This window comes from Hoplias malabaricus, chromosome 1 (genome assembly GCF_029633855.1).
Source record: "Hoplias malabaricus isolate fHopMal1 chromosome 1, fHopMal1.hap1, whole genome shotgun sequence".
NCBI lineage: Eukaryota > Metazoa > Chordata > Actinopteri > Characiformes > Erythrinidae > Hoplias > Hoplias malabaricus.
Genome location: NC_089800.1, coordinates 90,065,064 through 90,082,228, shown reverse-complemented (window position 1 = coordinate 90,082,228; position 17,165 = coordinate 90,065,064). Strand labels below are relative to the sequence as shown.

Below are 17,165 nucleotides of genomic sequence, written 5' to 3'. Positions count from 1 at the left end.
AGGTCCAATCATCACTGACTCGAACAACACACATCAGTGTCCCACAGGAAACCAACCACCACATCACAGCCACAGCGCGTATAAAACCAGCCGGCAACAAATACACACCTCACCACTAACTACAGTATCTCTGACAATCAACCACCAAACAACTAACATCTCCAACAACCACAGTCTCTCAACCGTCAACAAACATCATCACGTGACCAAACAATAACCAACTACAGCTGATAAACACCTCATCAAACAACAAACAACCAACCCCCCAATAACACACCTCATCTCAATCATCCAAACCAACCCCCTGAGCAATCCCCTAAACACACACACACACTGACCTTGTTAAATGGCCGGACTCTAACAGCCACTTTCACACAGTCTTTGCTGGCCATGTTGTTTCCCTTCCACCTCATCTTCCTGCGGCGTCCTGTGTGTCCTCACCTCGGGGACGGACAGATGGAGAAACCTGAACTGCCTGATCACTTTCTCTGACAGAGGGATCAATAATATATGACCTCCCCCTGAGCTCAGATCCCTTTCACAAGGCCTGACACATTCAGTCCGGTCCGATCTGTTCCTCCAGTAAAACACTGACCGCAGCGAGAGGAATGGCTTCAGTTTTAGGAGCCGATGGTTGTGTGAGGAGTAAATTGTAGAAGATTGTGGAAGAGCACAGAACCCACCTGCTGCGTTTGAATGTTCTGTTCCACCTTAAAAGACGCAGCTGTGATGGTACAGAGGTGTTTTCTGGGGCACTGACCTTCACAGCAGTTACTCTCTAATCTCACATCAAATAAAGAAATGGGGCAGGGCTAGAAGGGCAGGTAGAGCAGCTGTCGGTTGTGTGTGTGTGTGTGTGTCTGTGAGTGACTGGTTGATGTCCTGTGAGGGACAGGTAGAGCAGCTGTCGGTTGTGTGTGTGTGTGTGTCTGTGAGTGACTGGTTGATGTCCTGTGAGGGACAGGTAGAGCAGCTGTCGGTTGTGTGTGTGTGTGTGTCTGTGAGTGACTGGTTGATGTCCTGTGAGGGACAGGTAGAGCAGCTGTGGTTTATGTTTGTGTGTGTGTCTGTGAGTGACTGGTAGAGCAGCTGTCGGTTGTGTGTGTGTGTCTGTGACTGACTGGTTGATGTCCTGTGAGGGACAGGTAGAGCAGCTGTGGGTTGTGTTTGTGTGTGTGTCTGTGAGTGACTGGTTGATGTCCTATGAGTGACAGGTAGAGCAGCTGTGGGTTGTGTTTGTGTGTGTGTCTGTGAGTGATTGGTTGATGTCCTGTGAGGGACGGGTAGAGCAGCTGTCGGTTGTGTGTGTGTGAATGACTGGCTGATGTCCTGTGAGGGACAGGTAGAGCAGCTGTGGGTTGTGTTTGTGTTTGGGTGTGTGTCTGAGTGATTGGTTGATGTCCTGTGAGGGACAGGTAGAGCAGCTGTCGGTTGTGTGTGTGTGTGAATGACTGGTTGATGTCCTGTGAGGGACAGGTAGAGCAGCTGTGGGTTGTGTTTGTGTGTGTGTCTGTGAGTGATTGGTTGATGTCCTGTGAGGGACAAGCAGAGCAGCTGTGGGTTGTGTTTGTGTGAGTGACTGGTTGATGTCCTGTGAGGGACAGGTAGAGCAGCTGTGGGTTGTGTTTGTGTGTGTCTGTGAGTGACTGGTTGATGTTCTGTGAGGGACAGGTAGAGCAGCTGTGGGTTATGTTTGTGTGTGTGTCTGAGTGACTGGTTAATGTCCTGTGAGGGACAGGTAGAGCAGCTGTGGGTTGTGTTTGTGTGTCTGTGAGTGACTGGTTGATGTTCTGTGAGGGACAGGTAGAGCAGCTGTGGGTTATGTTTGTGTGTGTGTCTGAGTGACTGGTTGATGTCCTGTGAGGGACAGGTAGAGCAGCTGTGGGTTGTGTTTGTGTGTGCCTGGTTGATGTCCTGTGAGGGACAGGTAGAGCAGCTGTGGGTTGTGTTTGTGTGTGTCTGTGAGTGACTGGTTGATGTCCTGTGAGGGACAGGTAGAGAAGCTGTGGGTTGTGTTTGTGTGTGTCTGGTTGATGTCCTGTGAGGGACAGGTAGAGCAGCTGTGGGTTGTGTTTGTGTGTGCCTGGTTGATGTCCTGTGAGGGACAGGTAGAGCAGCTGTGGGTTGTGTTTGTGTGTGTCTGTGAGTGACTGGTTGATGTCCTGTGAGGGAATGGTAGAGCAGCTGTGGGTTGTGTTTGTGTGTCTAGTTGATGTCCTGTGAGGGACAGGTAGAGCAGCCGTGGGTTGTTTTTGTGTGTGTCTGAGAGTGACTGGTTGATGTCCTGTGAGGGACAGGTAGAGCAGCTGTGGGATGTTTTTGTGTATCTGTGAGGGACAGGTAGAGCAGCTGTGGGTTGTGTTTGTGTGTGCCTGGTTGATGTCCTGTGAGGGACAGGTAGAGCAGCTGTGGGTTGTGTTTGTGTGTGTCTGTGAGTGACTGGTTGATGTCCTGTGAGGGAATGGTAGAGCAGCTGTGGGTTGTGTTTGTGTGTCTAGTTGATGTCCTGTGAGGGACAGGTAGAGCAGCCGTGGGTTGTTTTTGTGTGTGTCTGAGAGTGACTGGTTGATGTCCTGTGAGGGACAGGTAGAGCAGCTATGGGATGTTTTTGTGTATCTGTGAGGGACAGGTAGAGCAGCTGTGGGTTGTGTTTGTGTGTCTGGTTGATGTCCTGTGAGGGACAGGTAGAGCAGCCGTGGGTTGTGTTTGTGTGTGTCTGAGAGTGACTGGTTGATGTCCTGTGAGGGTCAGGTAGAGCAGCTGTGGGATGTGTCTGTGAGTGACTGGTTGATGTCCTGTGAGGGAAAGGTAGAGCAGCTGCAGGGGGTGTTTGTCCTCAGACCTCAGCTCATTGAGCTCTTTCTTGTTTCCTGATGAATATTTAACTCCTCCTTCAGGACAGTTACGGCTCCATGCTCTTTTCCTCTGCACCGCTGGGTCCTACACTCCACTGTGTTTCAGCAGTTCACTACTGAAATGTACTGAGGGAAGAGGGCAGAAGTGTGCAGAACGTGGACTGATCCCTAATACATCAGAAAATCTGATAACACTCAGGATGTAGAAACCAATCAGTGTTTCTCTGATGGAATCCAGTAAATTAATGCCCACTGAACAATAAACATTTCTCTGGTGTTTGGTAAGGAACAATGTGTGCTGCTGTAGTTTTTAACCCCTCAGTGTCTGGACTGAGAACAAAACATCCAGCCGACAGCGTCCTGTGTCACTGATGAAGGACTAGAGGACGAGCGACAGATGAGCTACTGTCTCTGACTTTACATCTACAAGGTGGAGCAACGAGGGAGGAGTGTCTCACAGAGTGGACAGAGAGTGGACACAGGGTTTAAAAACTCCAGCAGCACTGCTGTGTCTGATCCACTCTACACCAGCACAACACACACTAACACACCACCACCACGTCAGTGTCACTGCAGCGCTGAGAGGGGGGATAAATAATGGATGTGATTTTATTTCATTGTTATCGCAGACTGACGTAATAAAAGTTTAAAAGTTTGACATTTCTCACGTTATAAAAAGTATCAGAAGGATTCAGGATTCTGCCGAATAATAATCAGGCGTCTTCACCACACCCTGCACGGCCACGTTTATTAACAGGAAATCAATCCAAACATGAAGAGGAGGCAGAGACATGATCATCAGAGGGGTTCAGTGAGGCCACACCAGGGGCGACAGAACAAACAAAATTCACATCATCATCATCAAAACAAACACAAAAGAAAAGAAGAAGAAGTGCTAGCCCATGTTATGACCTCACCACGCTCCCATCAACAAAACCCACCTTTCCACAGGTGAACAACAACCACGTGAAACTACAGCCACCTCCCTGAAGTTCGAGATCCGTCCCTCGCTCAGAGCCACGTTACAAAAATATATAAAACAATCAGGAGTTAGAAAAGTATTCACAAATATCAAATTTTATTTATAACATCGTCCTAAAAGTCTATTTACATTGGCCTCAGCTTCTGTAGAAATGCACTTTTTAAAACTAAAACATCTTTCTCTCTTTTTGGTGTCGAAGTCCTTCAGCTCCGTTCTGTAAACAGCGCAATAATTTACATAAAATGACTTCCATTCATTCACACACTCCTGGAAACCCCTTTCCTCCACTCTGAGGCGGAAGAGTCCTGGGAGAGGGAGGGAGAAGGAGGAGGAGGAGGAGTAAGTGGAGCCTAAAGGAGGAAGATACGGAAGCTGTGAAGGGCAGGGTGTCGGCGACGGCGACGAGGTCAGAGCTTCTTCCTGCGAGTGACAGGTTTGGGGAAGATGGCCTCCATCACCCGCTTGCGTCTGAGGTTCATTTTAGGAAGCGTCGGGTGTTCCTCCTGGCTGCGGGTCTGGGTTCGTGCGGAGGACTCGGGACTCGCCGGCGGAGAAATGAAGTCCACCTCCACAGGAGCCACTGGAGCCGCTTTAGACCTGACTCAGAGAAACAGAGAAAACGGTCTACACCAGGACTCTGACACAACTGGAAAATGAAGAAGCTTCAGGTTCTAACTGCTGTCTGCGTTACCGTGGTTTTACCAAATTTGACCAGAACATCGTATTTTGTGACGAGATGTAAACACAGCGTCAGAGTTCAGAAGGTAGATTACATTTTTTGATGAAACAAAATAAATCTCCCAACTCTCACACTTACACACTCCGTCTGTCTGTGTCTCTCTCTCTCTCTCTCTGTGTCTCTCTCTCTCTCTCTCTGTCTGTGTGTCTCTCTCTGTCTGTGTGTCTCTCTCTCTCTCTGTGTCTCTCTCTCTCTCTGTGTCTCTCTCTCTCTCTGTGTCTCTCTCTCTCTCTCTCTGTGTGTCTCTCTCTCTCTCTGTGTGTCTCTCTCTCTCTCTGTGTGTCTCTCTCTCTCTCTGTGTGTCTCTCTCTCTCTCTGTGTGTCTCTCTCTCTCTCTGTGTGTGTCTCTCTCTCTCTGTGTGTCTCTCTCTCTCTCTGTGTGTCTCTCTCTCTCTCTGTCTCTTTTCTAAAGCTGTAGGAGCTGAGTGTGGTGTGTTAGTGTTTGACCTGTGAGCTGCACGCTGCAGTTTTCTCGATTAAAGCTTGTGTCTGATGTTGACTCTCTCCCTCAAACGTTTGCTCAGAAAATTGAGGTTTCATAAACAGTACTCTGGAACGTTATTAAGTAAAAAGAACTGTTTTCTTGAACCAGTTTGTCATAGATCACTCTACACCTTTATTTAACTTCCAACAAAACAAGGAAATATTAAAAGAATAAATAAATGAACTTGCTATTAATCACGATTAATCACAGCACGTTGTTGTGATTAAGACTTTAAATGTTTAAATCTATTGACAGCAGTGGCTCCAACACTAAGCCCCACCCCCCGTGGTTAGTCTTCCCCGGTTCAGTGTCTAAGGCTCGACTGCTTTACCTGGCTGTTCTCTTCGGTCGGGGTTTGGCCTCCTGCGCTGGCTCCTGGACGTCGTTGGAAGGAATCTCCTTTATTACAAACACATTAAAGAACCATTATTAATATTTATATTAATTTCAGTCAAAAGACTAAGATTTAAATCATAATCATAATCAGCCGCGATTATTAACCCCGACTGTGCCTCAATCGAATCCGTTTACACCTCCTCACCTCCGGACGCTCCACAGCCGCAGAAGCTGCTCGTCTCGTTCGAGTCACAGGAGGAGACAACGTCATTTCAGAGACGTTCAAGTCCATCGGTGCAGAGTCTTTCTTCTTTCCTGTGAGACCAATCAATAACGATGATCAGAAACATCAGCGTTCATGTCCCAACACCTTCCCCCTCGTCTTTACAGCTGCACGCAGCTACAGAAAAAACAAGGCCCTCACCTCTTGTCCTCTGTAAGGTGGATGTGTCGTTCACAGGTAAAGGATCAGGTTCAGGAGCTTTGCTGGCCCTGGTTCTTCTGACACTCGCGCTCGTTTTCATCACCGGTTCCTCAGCTTCGGCAGAAACGGCCTCAGAAGAACCCTCCGCTGCAGGGGGCTGCACAGACCTGGCGGTCCTCCTCTTGGCTCGTATTACTTCTGTTACCACAGCACCTCCAGCGTCTCCCTTGGTTCCCTCGTCCGCGAGTCTCTCCATCAAAGCGGTCGCCAGAGGTTTGGCAGAGTCCACGTCCAGAGGAGCGTCCAAAACCAGATGCTTTTCTTTCTCCGGCTCCTCCTCGTGGATCCAGAGCTGGCTCCGTGTCAGACGTCTGGAAACGTTCTGGAGCTGAGCCTCGTCCACTTCAAAAGTGGAGTTACTGACCTTCTCCGCCGTTCCAGCTCTGGTCTTTCTCCTGCTCCGTGGCGGAGTGAGTGCAGACTGACTCTGAGCTTCTGTATCTTGTGCAGAACTGTTCTGGAAACTCTCCAAAGCCAGGGATAAGCCTCGGCTTGATTTGCGGGTCACTCGGCTGGGACTGGCCGACGATTTAAACTGCTCTTTTTCTTCCAGAACCTCAGGAACTTCTGGAACCTCTGGAACATCTACGGAGGTCTTCCGACTTTTTCTCGCACTCTGTCCTACTGTTAAAACAGACTCCTCCAAGGGTTGGGCTTCTTCGTCACTGCCCACGTTGGTGTTCCTGGTTCTCCGGGTTCCTCTCTTGGGAGTTGCAGGCCTGGCCGTTTTCGTAGAAGGAGTCGACTCATTCAGCTTGAATTCTGTTTTCCTCGCGCTTCTCCTGGGCGTCAGAGGAACCTCCACATCTGAAACCTGCTTTCCGCTCCTCGTGACTCGTCTGGGTGTTGAAGGAACCTTGGGTTCTTGTGTCTCCTCTGATAAATCCTTCTCAGTGTCTGTAATGGGAAAAGTTACCGTTTTCCTAGAGCTTCTGGCTGGGCTTCTCTGCTCTCTTTTAACAGTCTCTTCTTCATTTGGTTTGTCATTTGCTTCCTCATGCTTCGAAGGAAGCTCAGGATGAAGATGATGCTCCTCCGTGGATTTGGAAGTTTCAAGACTATAACTGAGTTTGTCAGTGTCAGGCACAGCCACAGAAATGAGCTCCAGATTTGCTGTGGAGAGTTTATTAACTTCTACCACTAGTTTTTTATGAGGCACAGAACTTTCCGGAGCACTTTCTTCTTGTTCAAGAGCAGGTTCGTTGATTTCCACCTCGGCTGAGGCAAGATCTTCAAAATCTCCATTTTCCTGTGCTTTGAGAGCTGGCTTTTCTTCAGTGTAAACAGGTTCTGGCTCTTGGATCAATTCTGGCTCAACCTCTGCATTTTCAGATTCAACGTTTGCCCAGGACAACTTTGAAGGGTGTAAGGGTGTATCCAAGATGCTCCCCATCACCTTTGTCGGGAGACCTTCCACCTCCTCCGCTTCAGCATAATCAAAACAGACGCTTTCAGAATTATCAGGCTCTAGAAGCGGCTGGTTCTCAACATCTTCTATAGGCTCAATGTCCTGAGGAACTGAGTGGCTGTTCGTGTCCACTTCTGAAGCTATCAGCCCTTCCTCTTCTCCAGCCTCCAGCACCAGAGAGAAAGTACAAGAATCCACAGGATGAGGTTCCTGGGGTTCCTCACCATCCAGAAGATCCTGAGGCTCCGTGGCGAGCTCCAGAGGAATGATTAAAGTGGTGGAAGGTTTTAATTCCGTGAAAGACACAGGTCCGTCAGCGGCTTCCAAACCAACCATCACCATCTGGCTCTTTCCAACGTCCTCCTCCATCACGCCGTCCATCACCTGACCGGGAAATAGGGACAAGAGACGAGAGTAAATGTCAAAATCTAGGACAATGCACTAACAAAAACTCTTAATCTCCTTTATTTAATGGCGTAGTTGACGACTTTAATCAAAAACCCTGTGTATAAGACTCTCACAGTTTTGTGAAATTAACTGGAATAAAACTACAAAAGAACTACGCTTCAAAAAAGGCCAGGGTTTTAGAAACTAAACCAGGACAGTGTCTTATTTGAAGAACTGAACAGCTCCCCCTTGTGAAGCCGTGCCTAAATTTGCCGGTTCCGTGCAGTGATCTGATTCTAAATCTTCAGTATTGAGTCTATGAAAAGTGAACTGACCTTCAGCTGCGAGTCAGGACTGACCAGCGACAGCACGGCGGCGTCCTGCTCCTGGAGAAACGGATCGTGAGGAGGAAGCTCCTCCAAGTAAAGGTCAGGAGGCGGCGGGAGAAGTCTCCCATTGCCTTTAACCTCCTCAATAATTTCCACCTCACTTCCAGAGTCTTCCTCATGTTCCTCAGCTCCAGACTCCTCCTCCGACTCGGCGCTGGAGGCTTCATCGCTGTCGTTCAGACTCACCACGGCTACGAGGAACAGAAACACACTCACTGAACACGACTGAGGGAAGCCAGAAAACCCTAAAGTCAGTCTAAAGTCAAGCCAGTCCAACAAAGAAGAGAGCTGGGACACTCCTATTGGTCGGTCCTCAACTCTGGCCTGGGGTTCTCGGGTTAACCGAGCGTCCCTGTTTGTGGAAGAGCTCCCCGCGGCTGAACCAGGGCCGGAGATAAAGAACTACTCACAGTGAGACTCGGATGTCGCAGCTTCAGAAGAAGTGACAGATTTCTGAGTTTCAGCAGCTGGAGTTTCTACAGCATCCACAGCCTCAGACTCCGCCTCCTCATTTACATCCCTGAGTAAACACACAGAGTGAATGCAGATCTGCTCCAGAACCACAGGGAAATAATAGATCAATAAAACCAATCAGACACAGGGGTGGTGTCTTTTACCCGTCAGAGGACATCCAGGTCTGTGAAGAGACTTTAAAGGTCTGTGATGGTGACAGATCGTCTCCGAATAAATGACGCTCCACGTACTCATCGAGATCTGAACGTGAATAACAACAATAATAATTATAATAACAATGACCAACACTGTATCTAACAAACACCTCCTCCCCCCGGAGCAGGGACCCCTTCACAGGGCCGTGGTGAGGGGTGTTTGACTTCAGGGGGTAAAGGTGAGTCATGTTTGTTTACTTGAGCTTCAGCTGTTTACAAATTCACTCTGAACACTTCTGAAAGTGACTCGACCTACTGCTGGGTAGATGTTCACAGAAATAAAACACATCTGCATTGACCACGACTAGTACAGGGCAACAGTATTCTGCCATAGAGCGCCTCGGCTCGACACGACTTTTTACTCGGTCACTTTTCCTCATTTAAACTCTGCTCCGTCCCAAACAGCACCCTCCTCCCTGCAGAGAGCACTTTAAAGATTTATAAAATGAACTCGACTGCACCACTGCACGGTGTACTGCTTGGTGCAGAGGAACAGATTCAGCCCCTAGTGGTGTGGAGGTGTAACTGCAGAGCGACACCAGTGCAGAAGAATAAACCCTCACAGCGGTGTGGGGCTCGGTTTTACCGCTGCATTTTCAGAATCTGAAACTTAACTACACACTCCAGTTCATTTCCTGCCCCCAAAGGTCCTAAGTTTGTCTCACAGTTTTACGCAGTACGACTAGCAGTGACACTCTGATGATTGCTCATGTTCATGTAAAGAATAAGTCTATGATTGAGAGATTAAAATTATATAAAGATGCATTCTTCATTTAACCACAAACGTATGACAAACAGAGACAATAGTGGAATATAACTAAGAGAAAAGTGCAGAGTAAAGTGCCAAATGTCTAAAATAATGTGCAACATTAAATATATACACAGTGGAACCTCTACCTATGAACTTGATCCGTTCCGTGAACCGGTTCGTAAGTGGAAAAGTTCCTTCTCGAGTCAATTTTCCTAATTTAAAATAATGGAAACGTGATTAATGCGTTCCAGCCCCCACCCCGAAAGTCACCCTTTTTGCACTGATCTATGTTTACAACTCTCTCAAATTAGTAAAAAAATACATGTAGCGTTACTAAAAATAAAAGAGAAATACAGTGGAAACAGTAATAATAAAAAGAAATAATAAAGTTGTAAGTGGTTACACATCGCTACCTTGAAGACGTGACGACTGGCTGGAGGAGTAACACAGGCACTGGCTGTATGACGGGAGGTGGGGGGGTGGAATAACGGAGAGTAGGTGGTGAATGTGGGGAGACGAAGCGTAGATACGGCTTAACTTAGCACGAATTTCGATGTCTGCCATTTACACTAATGCTAAATTGCTAAAGCTACAATGTGCTAATCTTAAAAGCTCACTCAAGTCTGGGGGCGCTGGGAGACTCGCCGATTGGGGTCAGTGGACATTTCCAGCTGGTTCGTATCTTAGAAAGTTCGTTAATATAGGCGTTCGTTAGTAGAGGTTCCACTGTGTGTGTGTGTGTGTGTGTCTGTATATTTTTTTGTATATTAGCACTAGAACTGGACAAAAAGTCAATATTAATGATGTGAATTTTAAACTCATTTTCAATATTTCAACATTCATTATTCACAGCATCTGTCACTGACTGATATCATTAAAGGGGGCTGTTGACGATTAATTTAAATTGAGTTTAATATATTAATATTGACAAAGCCAAGAGGTGTGTGTTTGTTGGTGATGTCATGTTTCTTCTTTGTTCTCTGCAGTTTTTCTGGGGCCTTTTATGTTGTTCATATCGAGATCAGAATTAAGAAATATATCGTGATAAATATCGACCCTATCGTCCAGCCGTAAATCAGGACGGTACCAACTCCACCCGGATCCTCACCTGATATTTCCAAGGCCTCTGCTTTATTCTGCACTTCTACAGCTTCTCCCTGAAGAGCTCCTTCTCCACCTTCATGATTAACACACTCTTCAGGCTCAAGTGCGGTTCGGCTGATTGCTTCGTTATCCACATTGGAGTCTTCAGTGATTGGTTCTTGTGTTCCAGTCTTGGAGTCATTGGTTGTCATCACCTCAGGAGTTTCCAAGGATCTGATCGGTTCTGTATCTATCGAGGAACCTTCAGTGACAGGTTCCAAGCCCTTGGTTGTTGCCATCTCTAAAGGTTCTTCGATTGTTTCCTCGACAACAAAAGTGACTTGACTGACTGGTTTCTGAGGTTCTAGCTCTGCTTCTTTGGTCAACTCTGGTTCTTCTCGGTGCTCATTTGGTTCTTCGACATTTTCAGGATGATGATGATGATGGTCCTCCTCGTCCACTGGGGTTCCAGAGATCGGTCCCTCATTAATCTCATTTGAATCCAACTGTGTGTGAGCTTCTGCAGGATCTGGAGACTTTTCTTCTTGATCTGCATTTGCCTCATGTTTCTCAGCAGGGGCTTCCTCAGTAGCGCCACCATCAGGTGAAGGTGTGAACAACTTTGTAGGTCCTGGAACCCTAACGACCACCTCCTCATCCACACTGGTCTCCATCCACACTCTCTGTCTCTCGAGATCTCCGGGAGAAAGAGCATCGCGGAACTCCGCAGTCGTATCTGACTGGATGGAGATCTCGCTCGTCTCGTGGCCCAGACTGGCTCTACGTGAAAGTGTGGGTAAGATCTGACTGGAACCAAGTTTCTGAAGCTCTTTGATCGGGGATCCACTCTCAGACTCCACCTTCTGCTCTGCTTTTCCTTTCGTTTCTGAAGAAATCCGTTTCTCATCATAGTCTTCCTCCTCTCCAGATTGTTCGCTCCATGTCTCAACACCTCCCTCTGGTGGTAGAGTGGGTTTCTTGAGCTGTCTCTCAGCAGACTGCAAAATAACAAAATGAAAATTAGCTGGGTCTTCATTCATTCTCGTACATTCGGTGGGTTTTAAGCTGGAAAACAATTTAAAAAGACCCTGTCCACTCAGGTCTCTCCCACACTGCTGTGCTGTGTCTCTCTGTGAGGTGCTGATGGAGCTCTGAAGTGGAGTGGGCGGTACAACAGCATTTAAAAACGTTGATGATATTGGGAGGGGGCGCTGTGGGAGTTCACTGACTGCTGATGTCACACACTGAAAACAGGTGGGAGACAAAACACAGGCCCAGAGAGAGGAATGAAGACAAAACACTCAGAAGAGCCTTCACTCGACTCTGTGCTCACAGCTGTGAGGCTTTATCTCTAAATGTGTGTGATTTGAGCCTCAGTTTCACTGGAGAATCGTCTGCTGTGGTGTGTGTTAAACCACAAGTGTGTGTTAGCGCCAGCTGTGCTTCTAAACAGAGCAGAACCGTCTTAATTCACTTATTTACAACTTCTCTGTTCCTCCAGCAGCAGGCGCTGAAACCTGTTCTCTCTCAGAAACATTTATGAAAATATTACTAAATTAGATAAAACAGACCCATCTGAGGAGGGTGGTTAACCCTGTGTGTGCAGTGTAACTTTACCCCATTGCTCCAGCGGACAGAGCTCCCGGGCAGATCCGGAGAATTCGCCCCCTCCAGGAAGGTGATCCGGCTCTCTCTGGGGCGTAAGGGAGGGGTGATGGTGTTCCTGCTCTCTTTGAGGCGTAACGGAGGGGTAACAGATCTTCCCGGAGACGCCGAGGGGGTTCCCACTGGCGTGGGGCGGAGACTACTCCTGAGGATGGACTGTGGGGTGAAGGAGGAGAACACCGGCGCTGAAGCGGCCAAGGCTCGAGCTCTCTGCAGGAAGAGAAACGGGAGAGGCGTCAAATACAAGAGCAGTTTAAACAGTTAACGGGGGGCTGCTGGTGGTGGCTAAAGTGTTACAGGGTGGTTACTATTGGTAACCCTTTGTGATGAAGATTCGGTCATCGCAAACGTGTAAAAGTGTCGTGTATCGTACCCTGACGACCTGTGGCGTCTGCAGCAGACTGAGCTCAGGAGCCTTGGTGATGCTCTTGGGAGGAGCCCATGATGTGATGGATCTGGGCGGAGTGCCCTGTGTTCGAGGAACCTCTGTAGAGGTCTTGGGAGAAGGCTGCACCACCAGATCAAAGAGCCTACACATGCGGTAAAATAGGATAAATTCATATAAATACAGAGTGAGTCAAAAGTGGCACAACACCCTTTTATTTCAGAAAGAAAAGCCAGCGAGTAACGGTGGGGTACACTGCGTCCGGTCTTTTAGGCTGTGGCCAGAACACGGCTGCCATTTTGAAACCCGCCGTGCTGGATCAAGGGCGAGTTTTTCCAATGGAAAGCTGGTGATGGAACAGATCAGAGAAGATCAGGATTATCTCATTACAGACTCGACCTGACGATGGCACTGAGCATTTAGGGTCTGGTCGAGTCTGTAATGAGGAGACAATCCTGATCTTCTCTGATCTGTTCCATCACCACCTTTCCAATGGAAAAACGCACCCTTGATCCAATACGGTGGCTTTCAAGATGGCGGCCATGTTCTGGACACAGCCTAAAAGATAGGCCCCTCCCCCTGTACAACAATTCACAAATATGGTGTGGTGTGTTGAATTTAACCTGCTCTGGTTCGTGTGAAACCAGTGGCCTACTATGTTCACTATGTACACTCACAGGGCAAGCAGAGGAATACAACAGGAATATGTACAAGAGGACATGTGCTGGTAACCTAATACAGAGGTATTCAAACTTTCCCACTGGGGGGTGGGGGGCATTGTCTGTCACCACACTCCTCACAGACAGTCACCCGGAGGAAACCCACGCAGACACAGGGAGAACACACCACACTCCTCACAGACAGTCACCCGGAGGAAACCCACGCAGACACAGGGAGAACACACCACACTCCTCACAGACAGTCACCCGGAGGAAACCCAAGCAGACACAGAGAGAACACACCACGCTCCTCACAGACAATCACCCGGAGGAAACCCAAGCAGACACAGAGAGAACACACCACGCTCCTCACAGACAATCACCCGGAGGAAACCCACGCAGACACAGGGAGAACACACCACACTCCTCACAGACAGTCACCCGGAGGAAACCCACGCAGACACAGGGAGAACACGCCACACTCCTCACAGACAGTCACCCGGAGGAAACCCACGCAGACACAGAGAGAACACACCACACTCCTCACAGACAGTCACCCGGAGGAAACTCACGCAGATACAGGGAGAACACACCACACTCCTCACAGACAGTCACCCGGAGGAAACCCACGCAGACACAGGGAGAACACACCACACTCCTCACAGACAGTCACCCGGAGGAAACCCACGCAGACACAGAGAGAACACACCACGCTCCTCACAGACAATCACCCGGAGGAAACCCACGCAGACACAGGGAGAACACGCCACACTCCTCACAGACAGTCACCCGGAGGAAACCCAAGCAGACACAGAGAGAACACACCACGCTCCTCACAGACAATCACCCGGAGGAAACCCAAGCAGACACAGAGAGAACACACCACGCTCCTCACAGACAATCACCCGGAGGAAACCCACGCAGACACAGGGAGAACACGCCACACTCCTCACAGACAGTCACCCGGAGGAAACCCAAGCAGACACAGAGAGAACACACCACGCTCCTCACAGACAATCACCCGGAGGAAACCCACGCAGACACAGGGAGAACACACCACACTCCTCACAGACAGTCACCCGGAGGAAACCCACGCAGACACAGGGAGAACACACCACACTCCTCACAGACAGTCACCCGGAGCGGGACTCGAACCCACAACCTCCAGGACCCTGGAGCTGTGTGACTGAGGATTGAACTAGGGATTTAAAAATTTGAAAAATATAAATGCAGCTGTGAACCAATCAGAGTGAGAAATCCTGCAGGGAGACTTACCTGGACACCCTCTTGGTTAACATGTTGATGGGAGTTCCTACAAAAGCCTCAGGGACGTGTAAAGTTGGAGGATTTGGACTCGCGACCGGCACCTCCAGCTCTCTGGCGCTGAGAAATAAAAAATATATATTTTAATTCCACATTTTGGCAAAACAAAACCAATATTTTGAACATAATTCAGTTGGAAAATCAGATGAACATAAACAAACAAAATGAAAGACATTCTTTCTGGGACTCTTTCAGATCGTTTTCAGCTCCACCTTAAAATAATGGCGCTGTTACCTTTAGGCACCTATAGGTGGTTTGTTAGACACGGGGGATTCTGAGGGTAACTTTGTGTCCACCTGAAATGGTGAGAATAAAGGCCTTTTCACACCGAGTACGATTTTTTCACACGTAAATAATGGATACGATTGTTAAGATTGTTAACGCAGTGGAACCTTTGCACCGCGTCCGGCGCGTTTTCTGTCTCAGTTCTGAAACCACAGGGAGATGCAGAATAAATATTCATTGAGTAGAAACAATGATGAATTTGTCATTTTACTGTAAACACAGCAGCTAAACACCACACTGACCCCACCCCAGTCTCCAGAACAACGCGGGGGTTCAGCGGTGACCCTGAGGCTCACTGGGGGAGCGAGGGGCTTGGCTTCTGCGTGTTGTTCCTCTCAGTGAAAGGGTTATATTTTCTTTAACCGCTACAGTTTAGTCCTCGGTGCATTGGTTATGTCTGAGCTTTGTGCTCCACTACGAACAATGAACACTGCTTGATGGTTTGCTCTGTAACCATGACAACGGCGCTCTGATTGGTCGCGTGATTTTTAACGCATCCGTCAAACGCAGAAAACCGAGGAGGTTCTGATTCAGCGTGTGATGCAGCGTCGCAGTCCGTCAGCTTCAGACTCGGTGTGAAAAGGCCTCAAATCAAACATCTGATGCGTCAGAGACAGTCGGAAGCGCACCTCTTCTGAGGAGAGGGCTGTGGAGTGGCGTCTTTTCCGACCCACACCTCCTCGAACTTGGTGAGGACGTTTTTGATGAAGGCTGCTCGGGTCAGAACGGTTTCAGCGGACCTCTTAGCCACGGTCGATAACGGCTGAGGCCTCGAGACTGGGACAGAGGGAAAAACAAGACAAAACAAATTTAAAAAATGACTGAGACACAGAGCGCTGTGGAAAAACATCCTGTCCGTCCTGGTCTTTGAACACAGCACTGTGTAAAAGGGGAAGTAAAAATCTGTTTGTGAGAGCAGTAAGTTTTTATTTTCACAAAAACCAAACAAACAAACTCCGATATCAGAATAAACCCAACCGCATTATTCCAGTGTGTGTGTGTGTGTGTGTGTGTGTGTGTGTGTGTGTTGATCGTCCAGTGCCTAGTGTCAGAGGTTAATAAAGACTCCACTGTGTTAAATGAAGTGTGCTGTAGATTTAATGAATCCACACGATCAGGAGAAACGTCTGGAGACACAGACTACTTTTAGAACTTAATTCTTTTACCGTTTTTCCGTGTTTATTCTAATGATATACAACTGTTTACAAGCTCCACTTACGGAGATCAATGATTTTAAACAATAATCATAGACTGTACACAGTGCTGTACATTGTGGCCCACTGACGAAAACAAAGGTTTATTCTGAACACACACTAAACTCAAGACTACAGCAGAACAGTTATGTAATCGCTTCTGGAAAAAAGAACCTTCCTCTTATAGAAAAACATTAAACTAAAACTACACTAATCTTAGGTCACTGTGACTTCTGATTGGCTGTTTCCTGTCTCTATTTGATGACCCAGTGCTGCTCGGTCAGTGTGTGTACCCTCTCGGAGGACAGTGGCCGGGTGCTGGTACGGCTTCGAGCGCTCGATGGCGAGTTTCCTCTGAGCTCGGGGCAGAACCTTCCCGTACTGATTCAGAATAGAGTTCCTCGTGTTCGATCTCTCCTTCAGTTTAGGGTCTCGGTCCGCCTGAAAGAGACACACACACACACACACACACACTTTCATTAAATTCAACAAAAACAACATGAAAAACACAACTTGACACAAGAACACAATTCAAACTCTGAATGCCTCAACACTGGTGATTTTCCACTGCATGATATTTACTCTACTCTCTGATTGGTCCCTGGTTGGTTTCCCACAGCTCCCCCCTGAAATGTATCTGGTGTCGTCTCTAACCCCGTCTCTAAGGGCAACAGTGGGCTTTGGAAACCACAACAACGGCGGCGGTAACGTTAAGCGGTGTGTACTCATGGTGTATCGGCGTGTTGTTGTTGTTTGGGACTGAACACAGCTCCGTCATCAGTTCAGACAGATCAGTAGAGTTTGTTCCTTCCTTGTTGCAGCGTCCAGCTCTCGCTGGATTCTTTCGTCGGCCACCGATCCAAGGAGCGTTGCGTCCAGCCTCCTCTTGGTGCTTTTGCCTTTGTATAAACCTTGTGAACAAGTCCGGTGAGGCCTTTCAACGGCTGAGAATCATTATTCACCCTTTATCTCAAAACTGGTGTTTTGTAAATTAAAGGCACCTCACTCATCATTTATCTCTCTGTTTAAGTCATTTGTTAAAACTAATTCAAATAAAGCTCCCTTAACCTTCATTATGTACAAGAAATG

General features: G+C 48.0%; 2 protein-coding genes across 2 annotated transcripts in view; both read right to left on the bottom strand.

The window, feature by feature from the left end:
- The window catches only part of kif28 (kinesin family member 28), a 28,997-nt gene extending 28,104 nt beyond the window's left edge, over positions 1-893 (bottom strand). Inside the window, exon 1 of the mRNA XM_066658086.1 lies at positions 339-893. Coding sequence (XP_066514183.1) covers positions 339-413 — 75 coding nt within the window. The 5' untranslated portion in view covers positions 414-893. The remainder of the gene's footprint in view (positions 1-338) is intronic.
- Positions 894-3,474: 2,581 nt separating this feature from the next.
- ahctf1 (AT hook containing transcription factor 1) overlaps positions 3,475-17,165 on the bottom strand; it is a 33,193-nt gene continuing 19,502 nt past the window's right edge. Inside the window, exons 24-36 of the mRNA XM_066675985.1 lie at positions 16,370-16,517; positions 15,513-15,660; positions 14,551-14,658; positions 12,605-12,761; positions 12,184-12,441; positions 10,592-11,564; positions 8,682-8,778; positions 8,475-8,584; positions 8,011-8,255; positions 5,821-7,672; positions 5,602-5,711; positions 5,392-5,459; positions 3,475-4,434 (exon numbers count right to left, since the gene is read on the bottom strand). Coding sequence (XP_066532082.1) covers positions 4,245-4,434; positions 5,392-5,459; positions 5,602-5,711; positions 5,821-7,672; positions 8,011-8,255; positions 8,475-8,584; positions 8,682-8,778; positions 10,592-11,564; positions 12,184-12,441; positions 12,605-12,761; positions 14,551-14,658; positions 15,513-15,660; positions 16,370-16,517 — 4,464 coding nt within the window. The 3' untranslated portion in view covers positions 3,475-4,244. The remainder of the gene's footprint in view (positions 4,435-5,391; positions 5,460-5,601; positions 5,712-5,820; positions 7,673-8,010; positions 8,256-8,474; positions 8,585-8,681; positions 8,779-10,591; positions 11,565-12,183; positions 12,442-12,604; positions 12,762-14,550; positions 14,659-15,512; positions 15,661-16,369; positions 16,518-17,165) is intronic.